Here is an 18,577-nt window from a genome sequence, read left to right on the forward strand (position 1 = left end):
CTGTGGGGCAACTCTGTTTCAGCTGGGCAAAGGGGCAGCTTGTGGGCTCCTGAGAGCATGTCTGGCACCAACGGGTGGATGGAGAGCTGGTCCCTTCACAGCAATGTATGAGTAGAGAGTAAGAGGCAGTGGCACAAGCTTAAACAGAAGAAGCTTAGGCTGTTTTCTTTCTGTAAAGAAAAACCTTTTCCCCATGAGGATGGTGCAGCAGTCGGGCTGGGGCCCAGGGAGTTCTGGCTGTCCCCAGCCTGGCAGGTTTGAAGCCCAGACTGGGTGAAACCCAGAACAACCTGGTCTGACTCGGTATTTGAATGTGCATTGCATAGGGGTCAGCAGTTTCTTGCAGAGTGATTTATCCTCTGTTGGCTGTGTTCTGACTTGATGTTTCATATTTTATGGAATTTTTACATCTTTTTTATAGTATTTATAGCCAGATGATAGTGTCTGGCTTGAGCTATATTCTTCTTAAGTAGTTATTGTTTCCTGTCATGGACTGCTTCTTTTTCTATAACCTGCATTCGGACCTTTGATATCCTTAATTTTTCCCCTATGTTTTGCAGCCTTCTCCGAAGCACTGATGAAAACGTGGCAAGCACAGTCAAAAAAGGATTAAAAAAGCTCATCCCAAAGCTGAAGCAGAATAAAAATGTAAAAGGAATAGAAGCATTACTGGAGAAATTGACTTCCTAGTGTAAATGAACCTAAAACAATTATTTACATCAATACAAGTCAACTGAGATTTGGTAAGATTTTGTACCATGGTTGTTTTAAGGAGCAGTGTATGCATTTGTATATTAAATAATTTTTAAAACAACTTGTCATTGTATTCATTCTGTTGTGCACAATAGAACATTGTCCTCAGATATTAAAATCTCAAGATTTAAGGCTAGTGGAAATTTCTGAACATGTAATCTTTCCTGATAACTTTCACAGAAATGTTTTAAGTGTTGTTAAAATTGGTGTCATGGTATGTATGGTGTCATGGTTACCATAGAAACACAGGCATCTGTTCTGGACATACTTTGTTTGAGCAACTGTATTTGTTTTATTCCCCTTCCCTCCAGGTTTCCTGAAAAAAAAAAAAAAAAAAACAAAAAAACAAAAACCAGACCAACTGGGAAGACTACTTAAGTCCCACTTGCCCTGTGATGGAGACTATCCTCCCTAGGAAGGGTGAATTCACTTCCTCAGGATACCAAATTGGTATCCTATTGATTTTTCCTGTACCTTATTTTGATTTAGAAAAATGAAGCCAATATTTTATTTTGTCCATTTAGGAAAAAATCCAAAACTTCCTTCATAAGGCAAAGAAGACCCTGCTGGTGCTTGAGGCCATGATGATAGACTGATCCAAGCAGAGAACCAGACTGATTAAATCTTCAGCTGTAGGAGTCACTCTTTACTGCTGCTTAGCTTGACAACATGTGGCTCCATTAGAAATAGCAGATACTTAGGCATTGCTTCTCCTAAGATAACAGCTTCCCCAACATGAAGTATACAGTACAACTATCAGTGGTTGGTTGCCGTGGTTAAGTAAGCTGGTTTAAGTTCCCATGTTTTACATACTTGAAATGAGTCTCCTAAACTACTGCATTTACTGACAGGTTGTCATGGTCCACCACTGGTCCTGTACTCCATTGGGAACTGCAGTGCTCAGCACACATCACAACCAGATTACCCAGTGTTAGACTCAGACTTGAATGCATAGCATGAGGTAGAAGACTGGTTCTCTAGGGAGCACCTGTATGGCCCTGATGTTAAAGCACACAATCAAATCATCAGATTCATGTAAGCACACATTCTTACATGGCTGTTTTCTATCCAGTTTATCAGCACCTTCTCTAGCTATGACTTAATTTCATTGCTCCCACGTTTGTGCCAGGTTCTAAACATTAGATTATTGCCCTCAGTAACCTGAAAATTGAGACGGGGATTTTTTTGCCCTCCCTATTTTGCTCTACCACTAACTGCAGCTACAGAGTTGATCAAGGAATTGGAGCATCTCTGCAATGGGGGAAGGCTGGGGAAACTGGGCCTGCTCAGCCTTGAAATGACTTGAGTAAGGACCTCATCAATGCCTCTAAGTGTCCAAAGGCAGGGTGCCAGGAGGATGGATCCAGGCTCTTCTTGATGCTGAGCAGTAGGACAAGATGCAAAGGGTGGAAACTGATGCATAGAAGTTCCACCAGAACCTGAGGAAGAGGTTTTTTGTCCAGCAAAACGGTTTGCGCAGAGAAGTTGTGGAGTTTCCTTTCACTGAGTTCTGGGATATTCCAGAACTCTCTGGACATAATCCTGTGCTATGTGCTGTAGGATAACCTTGCTTGAGCTGGAAGGTTGGACCAAGTGACCCACTGTGGTCCCTTCCAAACTGATTCATTCTGTGATTCTGTACTTCTGCAATTAGTCATCATAAATCTGTTGCATATTTTGTTCATGTTGGCTTTTTTGGCAGTAACTTAGACTTCCTAATAACAGTTCACTTCCATATAAATTTACTGCCTGTTGCTAATTAAAACAATCTGGCTTTTTGTCACAAAAGAAAATCGTGTTGCAGACACTTGAGAGCTGCAATCTTCAGTAACTGAGAGGACGTGTTTACAAGCAGGAACACTTAATGCCATTGCCAAATAGGTCTAATTGGGATTAACCTTTAAGTATTTACACCTACTCAAAAACTTAGGTGGAATTAGAGGGGAGCACAGTCAGCAAAGTATTAGTAAATCAACAGATGCAAATAAACAGTGTTAGAAACCATTTTCATAACTATAACATTATGTACTGCCCAAAGTAACCTAAGTAAACTACAAATTACAGTTGGGTTTATGATTTATTTGTTTTTATGAATTTCCCTATTTGAGTATCTTATAATTTTTTAGTGAACAAACAAATACTGTCCCCAGTGAGAAGCAAGAGATTATTTATAAAGATGAAATAGTGCATTTCACTGCTTTAAACTATTTAATCATACACATCTAGAAAATGTACTTAATTCCAGCCTCTGATTGGCAAAGGCATTAAGCGTTCCTGCTTGTAAACATGTCCTCTCAGTTACTGAAGATTGGAGCTCATTAGTTTCTGTAACAGGATTTTCTTTTGTGACAATAAAACAGATCGGCTTAATTAGCAGCAGATAATGAATTTAAACTGTAGTGAACTGTTTCTAAAGAAGTCGCAGTTACTGCCAAAAACCCAACCTGAATGAAATATGCAACAGATTTGTGATTGAATAATTAATGGTACAATAAAACAGGGAGAGGAAAAAAAGTCTGGTACAACCTTTCTCAATTTTTTGGGTTATTAAGGGGAGCTAGTGCTTAGAATCTGATACAGACATACTTCCAACCAAGAGGATTACAGGGACCAATGAAAATAAGTCATAACTAGAGAAGATGCTAATAAACAGAACAGCAAAAAGCTGTGTAAGAATGTGTGCTTACATGAATCTAATCTGATGCTTTGATTGTGTACTTTATTTACGGTTGCTTTAGCTGGATGTGTACCAGGCAGTTTATTTGCATTTTTGAGTCTGCATACATCATTTATTTTAAGTTATGTGCAGTAATGTGCAGTGACTAGCAGTTAGTTTTCCTTACCACAAGCTGAGAAATGCCTCTCTTCATTAAGTAGGCAGTTAAGGTTATGCTGTAGTTGTCACTGTTTTCCTGCCAGAGATACAACACAAATTTTACTGTGAAGGTGTGTCTTGTATGTCAATTGAAAACAAATTCTAGAATAGCCTAAATGGAAGGAGAGAAAAAGCAGGATATGTGGAATATGAAAGATTGTTTCAATGGCTTAAGCTACATCAAGTAGTGGCGTGGTTTTTCCCAGTGAGGAGACTGCTTGGATGCAGTGCCATAGTAGTGCCGTATCTGTCCCAGTCTGCCATGGGTCTCTGTGGCTGTGTGGAGGTAGAGAAGTAAGTTTTTGAAAGTTTCTGAAGTAATAGTGGGTTTTTTCTTGATTTGGGGCTTTTCAAACATGTCTGCTTTTTGTTTTGTTTCATATGTACTTTTTTGTATAACTACTTTAGGTTATCCAAAGTGCTCAAATTATTACCAGCCACTTAATATAGCTTGTAGTATTTTTTTATTGCCAAGAAAACAATGGAAGTGCACAGGCTGCAAATAATTTTTTTTTTTGCCTGCTACTTGCTCAGAAGAAAGGCTGTGCCGGCAATTATGAGGCATTTGTTTTAAAGCCATTTTCCCAAGGTGAAATGCCTGTCCCTTGTGACCAGCTAACACCTCTCATCTTACTAAGCAGAAGTTGGAGGGTGAACCACCATTGTGAGCACTAGGACAGAAGAGGTGGTAATGATTGTTTTATTTTCTGTTCTCAGAAGACAGAAGACCCATTTCCTTGGTATTGATCTATATTACTGTGTAAGAGTGTATTTTCCATTACCTTGGAAGGAGGTTGTTGAAGATTGCATGCAAGATGTTTTCCATTACCATCTGTATGGCTGATTACCTTGTCAAGTGAGCAGTTTGCCTTATCTCTCTCTTTGAATGACCACATTCACACCTTCCTCGGGAGGGGACCTCCGCTGATAACAGACTATTGAATATCGGTGCATGACTGATAAGAACTGTAACATCCCATTGTGAGATGCTCCGCCCAGAGGGAGGAGCCAAGCACTGCTACCCCATATACTCTGAGATTCTGAAATTGCAGTTCAGTTTTGTTCTCCACGAGATTCCCCAGAAGAACAGCAGCTGCCTTTTCCTCCTGGATCTTCAGAAGAAGACTACATCCTTCTCTACAGATTCCCCTTGCTCCAACAGAATCACGCCTGATACTTCAGAGGACTGCAGCCACATTTTCAATCGGACTGCCACCAACACCCAGACCCACAGGGTGTCAAGTTAAGTTCTGACTCTGTCAGTGTTGTTCCAGTGGACTGTATTGTTTATTTTATTCTTTTTATTTCTTCCCTATTAAAGAACTGTTATTGCCTGCTCCCATATCTTTGCCTGAGAGCCCCTTAATTTAAAATTGTAGCAATTCGGAGGGGTGGGGAGGGTTTACATTCTCAATTTCAGGGGAGGCTCCTGCCTTCCTTAGCAGACTCCTGTCTTTCCAAACCAAGACAGATTTTGGCGCCCAACGTGGGGCTCGAGGGCACAGAAACCAAAAGGGAATAACAGTTCTTGAGTAATCTAACTTGTGTGTGTGGCTATAGAAACCTCATTAAGCGACACCATGTGGTCCAACTTGCCCTGGTTTGGGTGGCACGTGATCGTGGCTGTATTTCTCCCATTTATAGGCCCTTATCTAAACATGGGTCCTATAACCAAGGCTACTGTGTCTGTTATCCGGTTTGTGTTATGGGTGAATAAGGTGAGGAATTCATGGATTTTTAACTTCCTCTGGAAAGCAGGCACATGGATTCACAGCTATCACACATTAAGTGTGTGTTTTTGGGGTTACTTTAATAATGGAACCTGCTGTAAGGAAATGACCCCAGGCGAAATCTTCTCCCAACCCTTTAGCCATTTCTTTGGGTCCACCCCACCAGTTTTTGAAGGGTTCAGATCCACTTTAAATATTAATGATATCATACAGTGGCTGGTGTTGCTGATAGGCCTGCTCTATTTAGCATTCAGAGAGAAGGGGAGACTAACCTGGATAACTTTGAAGATTGCATGCAAGATGTTTTCCATTACCATCTGTATGGCTGATTACCTTGTCAAGTGAGCAGTTTGCCTTATCTCTCTCTTTGAATGACCACATTCACACCTTCCTCGGGAGGGGACCTCCGCTGATAACAGACTATTGAATATCGGTGCATGACTGATAAGAACTATAACATCCCATTGTGAGATGCTCCGCCCAGAGGGAGGAGCCAAGCACTGCTACCCCATATACTCCAAGATTCTGAAATTGCAGTTTCAGTTTATTTCTCCACGAGATTCCCCAGAGGAACAGCAGCTACCTTTTCCTCCTGGATCTTCAGAGGAAGACTACATCCTTCTCTACAGATTCCCCTTGCTCCAACAGAATCACGCCAAAAGACTGCAGGCACATTTTCAATCGGACTGCCACCAACACCCAGACCCACAGAGTGTCAAGTTGGGTTCTGACTCTGTCAGTGTTGTTCCAGTAGACTGTATTGTTTATTTTATCCTTTTTATTTCTTCCCTATTAAAGAACTGTTATTGCCTGCTCCCATATCTTTGCCTGAGAGCCCCTTAATTTAAAATTGTAGCAATTCAGAGGGGTGGGGAGAGTTTACATTCTCAATTTCAGGGGAGGCTCCTGCCTTCCTTAGCAGACTCCTGGCTTTCCAAACCAAGACAGAGGTGCATGCAGATGGGAGCAGTTGCACCTCAGTAGCTCTTGGTTTAAGATACAGAAGAATCAGCCTTGGCCTTTGCTGCTGACAACAGGATCTACCAAGAGCACACAGTGTTTCGCTTTCCCACTGACTCCACCAACCTCCGTTTCTTCAAAAGCAAAAAAAAAAAGCACACAATGACTTTGAGTTTGTTTCTGAGTGCAGAACTGAGGGAAAAGGTGGGATCAGCAGAAAATGCAGAGTGATTGACTTAGCTGGAAATACAGGAGGAATGTTTGGGGACATTGTGACCCATAACTGAGACTTGCTCTCTTAGTCCTGTCCATCTCCTGGCTAGTTGGGTTGTAGACTGTCACAATGGACACAAGGCCATGCCCACATATGCACACCACTTGGTACTTATGGAGTTATACTGTGTGCTTTCTTTATTCCTGTGTTATGTCTAAAAAATTAAATTGTAATAATCTGATTAAAAGTGGGAGCTTTTTAATTTCTTACATGTTTAAGACAGATTCATTGCTAGAGTCAATTGCTTTAATCAATACATATTTGCTTTTGGTTTCTTGGAAGAAATCTGTACTGCCCATTCAACATTTGGCATTATCAGGTTTAAGATCATTGCTAAAACCCATCCATTTTGCCTCAGTTTGTATCGCATTGCTCAGCTGCTGTGTGAAACCACCAGAATTCATTTAACCTTAACCATATTATTTTTCCATCAGTTTCCTTGTTTTCTGCATGGGTTTAAAACTCTTGCATTGAGTTGCTCCCTTACATTCACCATTATGTAAATTGCACCTTTTTTTATCTTTTAGTAAGTTTCTGTTGTTTAAATACCATTGTATGTTTTTGTGGGTCTTGTTTTAAGATCTGTACTTCTAAGACATCAAACCTTTTTAAAGATGTGTGAATGGTAAATACCTTGTGTTAACCATCTAATAAAAGAGGAATAGATATTCCTGGAAATAATTGCTGTTTAAGAAACACTGATGTATCATAGTGGGTCCTTCACCTTTTCTCTCATCCCTGCAACTCTTAATTTCAGCAGTTCAAGTTTTACTTAACATGATTATTTTCCTGTAAATGTATACAGAAGGTCTAACCTATTTTACATTGGCATTAAAGCAGCCAGTAGGGTGTTACACGCTGTTCTGCATGGAGGGATTGAGGGAACAGAAAGTCACTGATGGCTGGAAAACTGGAAAATTTGTGAGTTAAACTCAGTCATCAGCAGTAATTCCTTGTATATGCCCGACTAAACATCATATACCTTTGTGGTTTTCCTCTTGCGGTAGTCATATTAAAGTTTTGTCAAGGCCCATACTGGCTGAAGTGAATTGAGCCATCTTGCCATCTGCTGTCCTGGAAGATGGTTTTAATTGCTGGATTCATACATCTTTCAATCAAAATGTGTCATACAAGTACACTTAGGCTTTACACAACGCAAAAATCCTACTGATTTCCACTGTTCTCCCCACAACTGGTTCTGCCTGCCGTTCAGGTATCTTGTCCGTCTGTTCTCTAACTAGAGTGTGTCTACATGGATTACATATTTTATTACAATTTAAAACCAAAAATAAAATGCATAGAGGAGAGAGCCTACAGGACCTCTGGGTATACAGGCATAGACAAGCAGGTGCTATAAAGCATTGAAGCAAGAAGTCATCAAAAAGTTTTTATCCCTTTGCAAAACAGATACAAATAAGATGCTTGTGGGGGAAAAAGAAAATTGATCCAAAACAGCCAACCATCACCACCACCAACAAAAAAACCAACAAAAAGCAAAAAAAACAAACCAGAGTTTGTTATTTTAATGATAGACTAAATTACAAGCATCTCTGAGAAAACATTTTTTGGGGAGAAGAATAATAAGTTATTAGAATTAGTTCAGTATGTTGTGGTTGTTAAAGTTTCTGCTTCCAGGCTGTGGTGAGATGAAGAACATCAGCTGCCACAGCCCTTCCATGAAGTCATCTTCACAGCATGGTGACAGCACCAGTTTTCAAGGCAGTTGTTCTTACAGTTGAAATTCTTTCAGAGGCTGTTTTACAAATTGATACTACCCATTTTTCTCTGTAGGCATTTTCAATTTTTATGGGTTTTTTTCCCCACTGTTTATCTAAACAGGTAAAAAGATTTAGAGCTTCTTTTAAATTCTGTATCTTTATATAATGGACAGTGAAAAAAAATAGGCAGTATCAATTAAAGATGTGTGGTGTATGTCTGAATGACTTCTATTAAAATGAATTAAAAATGGTTGAACTTTTACATTACTGTAAACACTCCACCCTTGGTGACAAGACTTCAGGCTTTTGGTAGACTGCCTGAGGAAGATGCAACACAGTCGGCTAACATGGCAGGTAGCAGGCACCAGATATTGTTAAGGAAAGGGGGAATCTGGCAGCCTGTAACCTCTGAGCGGCAGCAGTGAACAATGTTCCATGCCAGGAGGGGTTCTTCCTACGAGGAGACCCACCCCGCTACTTGGTCCTGCCCTGAAGAGGGCCCCCAGCAGAGCGGGAGGTGTTGTCGCAACCTGCCTGCCTGTGATTTCCTGAATTTTCCTGAACGTACTGGTTTTGGGGGTTTTTTTCTTCTTTGTTGTGTTGTCATCGTCGTCCCCCTCCCCTCCCCCTCAGCCCCTGCCAAAACTGGTGAAGGAAAAAGTGAACGTGGTGGCCTGAAGAACAGTTACTAAGTGGTGGGAAAAGACTGGCTTTTAAGTATGGCACTTGCTTATCTTGTTATTAATGATGTCAAATTATTTTGCTTATAAATCGAGCAAATCCACTTCAGGAATTTGAATGACAGTACAGAGTAATTTTTCATTGTAGAACTAGAATTCCGACAAGTTTTATTTATTGATAATCTCTATCTCAGGACTTGTAGAAAGCTTTAATTTTTCTCAGCGTATTTCCATTAAATTAACTAAGTACATAAAAAACTTCTACCTCTGACCTTTCCCTGTTTTAGTCCTAGATAAAGGACTGGATTACAGTAAAAAGGCATGTGATTTTTATACTACCAAATAAAGAAGTTAATAAAAGTTTTATAGTAGTAGATAAGCATGTTTTTGCATGACATAAAACCAGAATGGTCTAAACAGTTGAAGGTTTTTTTTAAGCAAGGTGATTACTTTTATTTCTTAGTCTTATTGGTAGTAATTACATTTCATCAAAAACCTTGAAGCATTCCTAATTGATATTTTTAAAATTTCACTTAGTTTACTTACAATATTGAAAGACTGAATATTGCTATTTGCCTTAGAAACCTGTGAATAGTACCAGATGTCTATTAATCCATGGTGTACTGTAGCTACCCCTTTAAGTGCTATCTTTCTGAGTGAGAAAAGCAAACAGCTCCTGAACTGCGCTGAAAAAGTGATGTTCTTCAAAGACAGGATTTGGGCAGGAGCATATTCTAAGTGGAATTCTTTATCTCATGTAGGGACAGACTCTACATTTCTACTACCCCAACCATTTTTTAAAAAAAAAATTCTCCTTTCTTTCTCATTTTTTTCCTTTTTACTTTTCTGTTCTTTTTTTCATCCCCCTTTTCCCCCAGTAATGCCTGGGACTAAATTAAGTAGAAGAAACAATACTTGGTTCTCCTAAAATGAAGGCAAGCCATCCAGATAAACTGAGTGTTTCTTTGTCTTACAGAGACAAGAAGATTTGTCCTACAGTGACAACAAGACTTGTTTGCCAAGTCTGTAGTGAAACATAATGATAGAATATATTTTCCATCTCCCTCTGGGTCTCATTAATATCTGCAATTAGTTAAAATAGAAGAATCTACCATGGCCATATTTAGAGAGATTTCTAATTTCTCAGTAGTTTGAGAATTCTCCACCCTGTTTCCCCAAACCTTAGTTATGCCAAATTAGCATCTCATAAAAAAAGACTGTCTACTTTATGTTTAGTAGTATTGCCCATCTTGTTATGTTTAAGCATGTTTTCCCTTGATGTGTTATTTCGAAACCTTTCGATTGCCAAAGCCCTATGGAATGCAAGTAACCAAGACAATCATGACTCTCCTGTGTTGTTTTTGGATGTCATCATGTCTACCACTTGACTGTTTTGTTTGAGTAATTTAGGGACAGTGATGCCACTGAGTGTCTTTGTGGATGTGGCACAATAAATTAGCTGAGTCTTCTGCAGGAAACGTGTCAAAAAGAAAAACAAGGCAAAAATGCTTCATCCTCTTTTAAAACCAGCTGATACATGTTTGCACAGCCTTCTGTTTTGTTGGAATATAAACTTGTTCCTATCTCTGAGCTGGCTGGAGGTCCCCTTTGTTTGGTAGGAACAGGAGAGAATTTGTGGAAGGATCTTGCTAGTTCCCATCTACGTGGGAGGTGTAACAAGTGGTGGCACTGACAGAGCCCTCAGCAATCCAGGCACTGTCTAGCTTCTATAATGGTACCTCAAATTTAGACATAATCTTTCCTATTGAAATGCACAGACTAATACTTGTCACCCCTAAAATAAGAATAGTTAAGCAAAGGCAGAAAACTACATAAGATGACCCAGAGAAGAAAATGACAAATTGTTAGGGAAAAAGCCTACCAAGCACTAACTTCTAATTTTCTGGAAAGTGCTTTACTCCACTAAGCTCCAATTCACCTCCTCACTGCAGCAGACCAGAGGTGACAGGTATTGCAAAACAAAATGCAGCAACTTTGCTTAGTCTTATGCTTAGTGTTTCACTGCCAGAGGTGTGTCTTCTGGGCTGCACGCTTCTAATATGTACCTTGTGCCAACTCTGCTGCTAGTGAGAGCTATCGGGGTTGAGCCTGGTCATGAGTCAAGTGAGAATCCATCCCCACTCCCCCAAAGAGTCACATTTGTGTGCTGAGTCAGTGCACAGAGTAGTCAGGGTAGTACCAAAGCTGCCATTTGTGAGATGGTGGGGCTAAATGACAGATGAGAGGGCAAAGTGCATTGAGAAAAAAGAGAGTGGAGCAGCTGCTAGGTGAACTGAGCTGCCCAAAGTGCAGCTGGCCATCAAGATGGCCTTGGTGTTCAGGGCGCCCAAATGGCACCTGGTGGTACTGGTCGCAACGTCTTGTGCTTCTGAATGGACAGAAATCACTCTCCTCTGTGGCTGGCTGTGATTTTGGCCCATAGCCATTAGGCTGTGAGGCAGTCTAAATAAGTTTTACCTTCATGTGTCTGTAATGTGTGGAGACTCTGGATTCCTTCCAAACTAAAGATTGCTTGGGCCAGAGGAGGCTGGGTGTTTGGGAAGACTTTACTGCTTGGTCAGGGTACTTTCATAGCCCTTTATTGAAGCAGGGCCTGTGAAACACTCCTTTCCATCCAGCTATGTGCTGGAAGTGCCAAACTTTCTGGTCTTCTTTTACTGTCACCTTGTGGGCCATTATTTACCTAGTGCAAAGTGGAACAGATTCAACTGGAGGGGTGCAAGAGACCCTCTTCAAGCTGCATTTGAGCAGTTAGAGCAGTACTGATTTGTGCACTGAAATCTTATCGAACAGATAAAGCATTTGTCAAGGACATTCAATTCTGACTCTTGATTAAGAGGCAAGACTCCGTTTTCTTCTGCTTGAGTTTGGTGTGGAAAATCTATTTCATTACATGTCTTCAAAAACGTCTAGTTGAATAGGTCCTGCAGGTGAGGCAAATGGGATGGAAAATGAGACTGGTGATCTCTGTCAGGTCTGAGGCTGTGACAAAGTCCAGTCTCAGCAGAATTAGTCCTCAGGCTCTGGACTTCTGTAGGTGACAGGAAGCTACTGAGCCTGCCATGCAAGGCTGAGCATCTGCATCCCATCTGCATGGTCATGCAAGTATGAATTCCTTTAGCAAAGAAACTGATTTATGGTGTCCTATATTTTGGAAAATTCAGTAATCACCAGGTTTAAAATCCTTTTAATGGGTCTAAATCAATTTGCATGTTGAAAATAAAGCATATTTGTATTTTTGCATGCTTGTAAATTGTCACCTCACTGGACTGCAATAAGAAGTTTCCTGTGGTTCCTGGAAGCTTCTTGTCCTGTTGTTGCTGTGCAGAATGGCTATGCAAATTCCCTAGAGCCAAAGCAAAGCAGCTATTCTTCTCAGTGAGTGCCAGGATTGTGCCTGCTGCATTGTGTGCAGTCCAGAACAGCAAACATCTACCACATTGAACTCCCAGGGCTCAGCTGTGCCTTAAAGACATGGTTTCGCTTTTAACAGAGCTGATCAGCACACAGTGTTCTGACTGTCATTCCTAAAGAACAAAATGACAGATGGGCTTATGATACATTCGTCTGGAGGTAGAGAATGAGAAGAGCAAGTTGGTTACTAATTACCTTCCCACCACTGAAAGGAGAAATGTCCCCATGCTTGACACAACTTGCATGGACGTGTCAAAATTAATGAACATTTTCACCCTCAGCTGTCCCAGAGTGAGCTTCACACCATTGTGTCCCATGTGGCCCTGGGATCTTAATGCAGCCATTTGCATTCATCAGGGCAGCACAGACACAATGTGAGAGTTCAAGAGTTTTGAAATGCATCTCTGTCATCAAGACGCTTTGCAGGAGTGCTGCTGACTAACAGCCATGGGTCATATCAGAGCACTGTTACTATTGATCCTTTTCATTACACTTTTTTCTTTCAGATCTGTTATTCAGATAACTGTTTCTAAATTGATATGATTGCTCTTACATAAAAAATTATTCCTGATAGTCTCAGAAGTAATACATAGACCGCAATTCCATCTAATTGTTGTTGATTTTATTTGTTATTTAAATTTTGGGAAGAGTTTAGACACATGAGAAATCCCATCCAGCTGTGCAAAAAGACACAGTAATCTTAGGACATAAGGTACTCCTGAGGGTGAGCTAAGGTGTCAGTATTTTGTCCCTAATGGCTGTATGTACCGACAAATTATCTTGATTTTAAATCATATTTAGAATTGGTTACAGTGAAGTGCTGATAAAATCCTTTGTATGAATAATCTTTGAGAGTTGCTACCCACGTATTTCCTTTGATTATTTTAAAATTACTGCTTTAATACTTATGTTCCTTGACAGGTCTATTATTCTAACAATCCAATAAGTAGATACATTAAATACTGCAAAATAAATTATCCCTTAATCCTATACCTAAAAAGGATTGGGTTTGGAAATGTTTTCAGATTTGATCAATGAGATTTATCAACTCAGGCTCCAGAATTCTTCACTAGTTCTTGTCATACTGAAAGATGATTATAGAGGTGAGGTGGTGGGAAATGCTAAAAGCTGTGCATTGCTTGACTAGGCATGAAAATAGGAGGGCTTATTTGCAGGGCTGCATTTGGAAAATAAAATTAGAACAATGAGGTATAGCTATCTGTCAATGGAAACAGAGGCTGACATTTTAGGGATTATAGCTGCTACTAATATTTAGGTAAGTGCTCTAGGCCATTTTCCTCTAATTGAAAGCTGATGTAAAACAAATTTAAGTGATGTAGTCAGCATATTGGGTATTCTATTAGTTTAATTTTTGACACTGCCTTGACAGAAGTAACATGGCTGACCCTTAATGACAACAATTTGTTTTCTGTTTGTACAATTATGGTGGGTCTTTATTGTCAATCTAATCATTGGCAGGGGGTTAGATCTTAATGTGAGACTTGTTTAATTTGAAGGAATTCATTTCAAAGGGTTGATGAGCACTCAAGTGCTGCTCACAGGCTATCAGAATTTTAAAAAATCTGTTGTTTTAATCTGAGCCTTTTTAATTTTGAAAACAACCCCCTTCAAAACAGATTTCACCATCTACTTTTGTTACTTTTGGCCCTTTTCATTTATCTTTCGTCTGATTTGTTTTTCCTCTTTCTCCTCCAGCTTCTTGGTTGCCTCCCAATATCTAAAGCAGCACAAACTATAATTGCTGTGACAAAGGGTGGGATGCACCTTCTCCGCAGCACTCAGATATTTTCCTCATGGCTCTCCGTGTAAAGTCGACCTTCCCTCTTTCTTTCTTGAGAGCTGTGTACTCGTACGCCTTCAGTTTGCTGTAATAGTCTGAGAACTTATTATAGAGGATGGAGATGGGCATGCCATTCAGGATTATTCCAAAAGCAATGCAGAGGAAAGCAAACAGGCGTCCAAGGTGCGTTTCTGGACACATATCTCCATATCCCACTGTAGAGATGCTGACCTACAGGCAAATCAACACACAGCTTATTAGCCGAGCAAAGTACATAGACAGATACGTTCACTGATCAGGGACAATGTTAAAGTTAGCTCTTTTTAAATTTGCATTGTAAATCTACAATATTCTGTGCTGCTTTGTGTGTGTGTGTGTGTGTGTGTGTGTCTCTGTGTGTGTATGTGTCTACTAGCTTTCTTGTGCAAAATATCCCTAATTAAAAAAAAACAAACAAACCCTCTCATGGAGTAAAGAAAGACAGTGGTTTGATGCCTTCCAGGAGGATTTTTAGATTTTTGCACTGCAGAGGGAATTCCCAGACAAATTCCGCACCAGGCTGTCCAGAAGGTGAGTTTGCTTTGCTGCAGGGAGAGGATAGATGTAGCTCCCTAACCATGCAAATCCACTGATAGCTGCAACCCTGCTCCCTCATCATGTCACTTGGAACAGATGTCCTGTTTCTAAATCCACTGTGCTGATAAAACCCAGTATTTGGGACTTATTATGTCAGTTGTATTTTGAGTTTTACCTTTGTTTTTCATATATATTTTAGGAACTAGTGGAAAACACACAAAACCCTTCAATTAATTACGAAATAAATTTTCCTATTTGCATTATAGGAAGTAATGATCCAGGACTTCAAAGTTACTGGACAAAATCCCCTTTAATGATTACATACCTACAAGAAACTGTAGCCTGGAAGGTTTTCTTGCAGTGGAATATGTATAGTTATAGTGTTAAATACGTACCCACACAGGTGGGTAATTTTTGCTGAATTTCCTTTTGAAGGAGGACTTAGGTGGTGTTAAAAATGTTTCAGCTTTGATTGTTGGATTTGTTTTGAGGGTTTTTTTGAGAGTGATGGTGTTTAGTGTATTTATTTTATATGATTCTGAAAACTTAGCCAGCTCAGTGTGTTCATACCTTTACATTTTTCTTCTCGGCCAATATAATTTTCTCTTTCTAGCCTATGGATATATGAGGGAACTGTTTTATGGGTCCAGTGCTACACCAAGTACTGAAATACTTCCATTGTAAAATTCAAATTAAAAGTAACGGATGTTTGATTATGGAGACGCTACATTTGTAAAACCTACTCTCAAACAGTCAACATAAGATTGACAAACAACTCCTAATTTATTTCGTTTCACTGCACACATTTTGATGTTTTATATTTTTTACACTGAATAAATATAACTTACTTTTTTCCTGGCAGGCAAAACTTGCACGTTGCTGTCACCTCTCACTTTCTAGTCTGTGAAAGGGATCTTTTTCAGCCAGTGAATTTTATTTAATTTTTTTCACAGTGTCTCAACACACTGTGTTTATCTGCTAAACAATAACCTAAAATTCTGACAAAAATAAGCCACAGACAGTAGGACTTTCACTGTAATGCTCTTGTAGCTTTAACACTAAAATAAGTCTTCAGAAGGTCATTGTGTAGAGTTTGACATCTTCAAAAATGGTAAATAGAATGATATTTTAAATTAAGAAAACATTAGAGTTCATGAGACAGCACTGGGTGAGCATATTTTTAGGATGCACCTGGTGCTTCCTGTGGAATAAAAGGGATTAGTGATTTGGTTTAATGGAAATTAAGTCACTGGATTTGAATGATAATACAGGATAAATATCTCCAAAAATAAATACTGAGATGAAGGCAAGATGTTTATCTCTACCAGCCAGGACAAAAACGTTATCCTGTGATAAGGTTCTGTACCACTGGCATAGTCTTATACATTGCCTGTAACAGTTTAGGAGGGATGCTTCTTCTCCTGCAAGTGTGAGTTGGTGAATGCTGTTGCATTTTTATAAAATTTGAATGATCTAGATATTTTAATTTACAGTCCTAAAGAACAAATAGGCTATAAAAAGTGTTTTATGCTTTGGAATTTCAATGTGCATGATACAGCTCCTGTTTTGAAGGCACTTGCTCAGCTAAATAGGCCTTTTTCACCTAGCCATATAAGTTTATTAGGAATATCTAAGTTATTATGGTATCACCAGTTTGCAAAAATGAGCCCTAAAGATTTTGCATATAACCTGCATGTTCAGAAGACAAGGTATTTTAGCAATGTGTGAATCCCCAGTGTTTTCATAGCCTTTGTATATCACTTACAGATGATCTATGAAGGTCAGATTACAGGATCTTCTTTCCTTTATTCACTGATTTTTCCATCCTTCCATGGCCCAGCTTAAAGGATATTCAGCACAGTTACACATACACATGTGCACATATAAATGTATGCATCTATGCTTGTCTGTAAGGCTTTTTTTCTGCCACATGAAGAATCACTGCAAATGTGGGGTAAAACACCACATCTTGTCGTCCATGGCTGAACCAGAGGCACCGACCTTGGGCTCCAGGATGGTTGGCCAGGGAAGTGACCTTGAATGGGTTGGGATTACTGTCTGGTGGGCCTCATATGCATCTTGGGGCATCCAGTGTCAGTGCTGATCAACCAGCATGAGATGTTCTAACTCCTATCCAGTCTATTTGCATGAGCTTCTTTCTCCAGGGAAGCGACTGGGACAGAGCCAGACCCATAGCTATGCCCCGGGGTCAGAAGTGCTCCTGGGGCCCCACACAAAAATAGACTATGCAGGCTGGCATCAGCTGCTGCAAAACAAAATGTATGTGACAATAGTCTAGGACAAGCCTTAGGGTTATGGATGGCCAAGATGTGGGTCCTGTGCCTTCCCTCAGCATTGACAACGTCTAGCTACCCCCTAGTTTCAGCTAGGGTGCTATAAATACAGACATCTTCTGCAGCACAGCAGAACACAATCTCTTTTGTAAAACAACTGTTGGTCCTATTTTGGTCCTCGTGGATTTTTAACAGCCGGAGTTCTGGGACAGCTTTCACTTTTAAAGTGTGGGTGATCTGACTGTAGTTAATAAACTATGTCTCATCATCATGCAGTTTTATGGGTGGCAGAAGACCTACACATAGAATAAGAACAAAAATCCTGTAACTAGATAGTCAAATGCATGCATTTTCCCCCCTATTTTCTTGGCAACACTGACAATGGCACTTTTTTTCCCCTATCTTTGACTACTTCTTCCTTAAAAGTGAAAATACTGTCTGCATTTGGAGATATGGGAATTTCAAGACCTCCTGCCTGATTAAGTCTTGATTTAAGCTTACAGAGAGGTGAATGAGTGCATGTGTGTGTGTGCACGCAGGCATGCATATGTCCTGTAAGCTCAGAATTCAGAGCAGATGTTCACTGATCTGAGCCTGTTGTTTTCAAGACTGTCAGCAACTCCAGCTGGGAGGAGAGGGTAAGGGGAGGGGAAGGAAGGGAGGGTCTCTGTCTACCCAGCAAGGCAAGATGTGTTTACTTACGGCAGCCCACCACCAAGCATGGGGAATGCTGGTGAAGTTGGTACTGGAGACATCGTGCTCCACTGTGTAGACCATGGCAGAGAAGGCAAAGATGCCCATAGCAATGAAGAGCAAAAGGCAGCCCACCTGCTGGTAGCACTGGCGCAAGGTAAAGCCAAAGGCACGCAGCCCTGTGGAGTGGCGGGCCAGCTTGAGGATGCGGAAGATGCGCATGAGGCGCATGATGCGAAGAACTTGTCCTACCTTGCTCACTCGTCCCACCTTCTCGATATCGTGCTCGTGTTGGGAGCCCCGACCCCGGGGCTGGTCATCGTCAGTAAAGCATTCAAGCAGCAGCTGCAGGTAGAGGGGCAGGATGGCAATGAGGTCTACTGCATTGAGGGCACTGCTGGCAAAGCGGCGCAGGTCTGGGGTAGAGACCAAGCGCAGCAGGTACTCCAATGTGAAGAATGCAATGCACAAGGTCTCCACATGCTCCAAGACAGGCCGGCTATCCCCACTCTTCCAGTCTACCTGCTGCATCTCCTCTACTGTGTTGAGTGCTAGGGCCACCACGGAGATGAGCACGAAGAAGCTGGAGGCCACTGCCATCACTTTGGCAGTGACAGAGGAGAAGGGCTTCTCCATGAGGTTCCAGAGGCGCCAGCGCTGGGGCCCATAGTAGCGCATGTGGCGGAAGAGCTGCTCATTCTCTTCAGCCTCTGCCTGGGAGCGCAGCTCTCGCTGCACCTTCAGCTGCTCGCTCAGCTCGTCCCGGCGCTCCTCGAAGCAGATGCGGC

At 40.8% G+C, this 18,577-nt stretch overlaps 2 protein-coding genes across 2 annotated transcripts in view; one reads left to right on the plus strand and one right to left on the minus strand.

Annotated features, from left to right (window-relative positions):
* Positions 1 to 7,270, plus strand: part of PUM3 (pumilio RNA binding family member 3) — a 45,120-nt gene extending 37,850 nt beyond the window's left edge. The window contains exons 20-21 of the mRNA XM_014309875.2: positions 561 to 4,421; positions 6,309 to 7,270. Of these exons, the coding sequence (XP_014165350.1) occupies positions 561 to 690 (130 nt within the window). The 3' untranslated portion in view covers positions 691 to 4,421; positions 6,309 to 7,270. The remainder of the gene's footprint in view (positions 1 to 560; positions 4,422 to 6,308) is intronic.
* Positions 7,271 to 13,880: 6,610 nt separating this feature from the next.
* KCNV2 (potassium voltage-gated channel modifier subfamily V member 2) overlaps positions 13,881 to 18,577 on the minus strand; it is a 5,182-nt gene continuing 485 nt past the window's right edge. The window contains 2 exon segments of the mRNA XM_031062770.1: positions 13,881 to 14,457; positions 17,799 to 18,577. The exon segment at positions 17,799 to 18,577 is cut by the window's right edge and continues 41 nt beyond it. Of these exon segments, the coding sequence (XP_030918630.1) occupies positions 14,179 to 14,457; positions 17,799 to 18,577 (1,058 nt within the window). The 3' untranslated portion in view covers positions 13,881 to 14,178.

Source organism: Geospiza fortis, unplaced genomic scaffold, assembly GCF_000277835.1.
Source record: "Geospiza fortis unplaced genomic scaffold, GeoFor_1.0 scaffold456, whole genome shotgun sequence".
Lineage (NCBI taxonomy): Eukaryota > Metazoa > Chordata > Aves > Passeriformes > Thraupidae > Geospiza > Geospiza fortis.